This window comes from Mastomys coucha, unplaced genomic scaffold (assembly GCF_008632895.1).
Source record: "Mastomys coucha isolate ucsf_1 unplaced genomic scaffold, UCSF_Mcou_1 pScaffold23, whole genome shotgun sequence".
NCBI lineage: Eukaryota > Metazoa > Chordata > Mammalia > Rodentia > Muridae > Mastomys > Mastomys coucha.
This window is the reverse complement of record NW_022196906.1, coordinates 83,163,919-83,165,660: the sequence shown is the minus strand read 5'-3', so window position 1 is coordinate 83,165,660 and position 1,742 is coordinate 83,163,919. Positions and strand designations below refer to the sequence as shown.

The window sequence follows — 1,742 nt, the reverse complement described above, 5'->3', positions numbered from 1 at the left end:
TCTCTCTGCCTGCCTGCCTGTCTGTCTGTCTATCTGCCTGCCTGTCTGTCTGTCTCTCTGTCTCTCTGCCTGCCTGCCTGCCTGCCTGCTTCCCCCCACGATGATCACAGACCAGCCTTCTGAAACTGTAGGCCAGCCCAAATGAAATGCTTCCTTTTATTAGTTGCTTTGGTTATGCTGTCTCTTCAAAGCAACAGAACAATTACTGAGCCACAAGATATAATACATAAATAAAAACATTAGTCTCTAGATTGTAACCCATAGGTATTGAGCAGAATGAGAAAAGAATAATTAAATTTTGAAGTAAATGGACCAAATTGGAGTTGAAAATATTTTAACATATAATATATGTAAAAGTCGTGTCTAGAGAGATGGCTTGGCAGTTTAAGATCACTTACTGCTCTTGCAGACAACCTGGGTTCAATTTCTAGCACCCACAGAGGGACTTACAACCTTCCTTAACTCTATCTAGTTCCAAAGGATCTGGTACCCACTTCTAACCTAAGGCACCGGGGACTCACACAATGTACTTACATACGTGCAAGCAAAACACGAATACATTTCAACTACAAATAATGCCAATCGTGTAGGTATTTTCTTTAAAAATAATCCCTTTGAAGATATACTCTAGGAAAGCTGAGAAGGAAAACTAGGTAAGAAAGGAGACAAAACCAAGACAATGAGTACCAGAAACAACCCGAACTCAGAAGCAACAACCCAGGGTGTAAGTGGCTGTGCAGTGAATGCAGCTAAATCACAACATGTACAGTAAACTACCCGTAGATAAAACTCGGAGTCTAGTTTTGCCAAAATAAAAAGGTACAGGCGATTTAAAACCCCTAGAAAAGCAGACCCAAATTCAATGTGTGTTCTAAGTATGGACAAATAAAGCGCATTTTTGAACAGGTGAATCACTGAGCCACATCCCCAGCCCTACAGTGTTTCATTTGTCTCCTTCCACTGCTAGATCCTCCGACTCCCGACTCCTTAGGGGCGACAATCGCGTCTGTCACCTCTATTACCCAACACATACAAAAATGGTTTACTAGGTGTTCGACACATGCGAGTGGACTACTTAAACCGGAGAGTGACTCGACAGTCTCTACATCTCCTAACGGCTGCCACGCCTTTCCTCGCAATAACAAAATAACTCGGTTTGAATGAACAAACCTGCGGGGAACCGCGCTCCGGAAGAAGCTCGGTGGCTATCCGGAGCCCGCCCCCGCCCGCGGAGCGCGCGCCCCCGAGAACGTGCACGCGACCCGGAGAGGTGCGCCTGCGCGGACTCGCGAGCCCAACCTCCCCGGAGTGAAACTCCCGGCCGTCTTCTCGCACCTTCTGTGTGAGGAGGTAAGACTGGCGCTGCCGTTCCTCCGCGCTCAAGGCCCTCAAGCGCTGCTTCAGCTCCGACCGCAGGCTCCGCTTGGCGCCGTTTACTGCGACCGCCGCCATTTCCTGGCAAGCACCGCCCCGGCCACGCCCATCACCCTCGGCCGCGCCGGGTCGGTAGGTCGCGGCTCCAGGGGCCGGACTCCAAATTCCTGATCCCGCCCCCTGCCTCTGTCAACCGGCATAGGTGCACAGGCCACTTAGGCATCTGAGCAGGCACTCTCCCGTTGGCAGCGGATAGCAGCATGCGGTGGCGTCCTTGACCTTTCGCGCATGATAGTTGGGGATCATGCAAGTAGCTCAGTATGCTTACCCCTCTCTCACAGACCACAAAAGGTAGCCATGCTTCTGCA

General features: G+C 50.2%; 1 protein-coding gene across 2 annotated transcripts in view; it reads right to left on the bottom strand.

The window, feature by feature from the left end:
• Mthfs (methenyltetrahydrofolate synthetase) overlaps positions 1–1,541 on the bottom strand; it is a 34,482-nt gene extending 32,941 nt beyond the window's left edge. Inside the window, exon 1 of one of the 2 annotated variants that reach the window (XM_031343521.1) lies at positions 1,336–1,541. In XM_031343521.1, the coding sequence (XP_031199381.1) occupies positions 1,336–1,452 (117 nt within the window). In that variant the 5' untranslated portion in view covers positions 1,453–1,541. Of the gene's footprint in view, positions 1–1,170; positions 1,265–1,335 lie in introns of those variants that run through there. The other variant, XM_031343522.1, reaches the window with a different exon arrangement.
• Between the last annotated feature and the right edge of the window lie 201 nt (positions 1,542–1,742).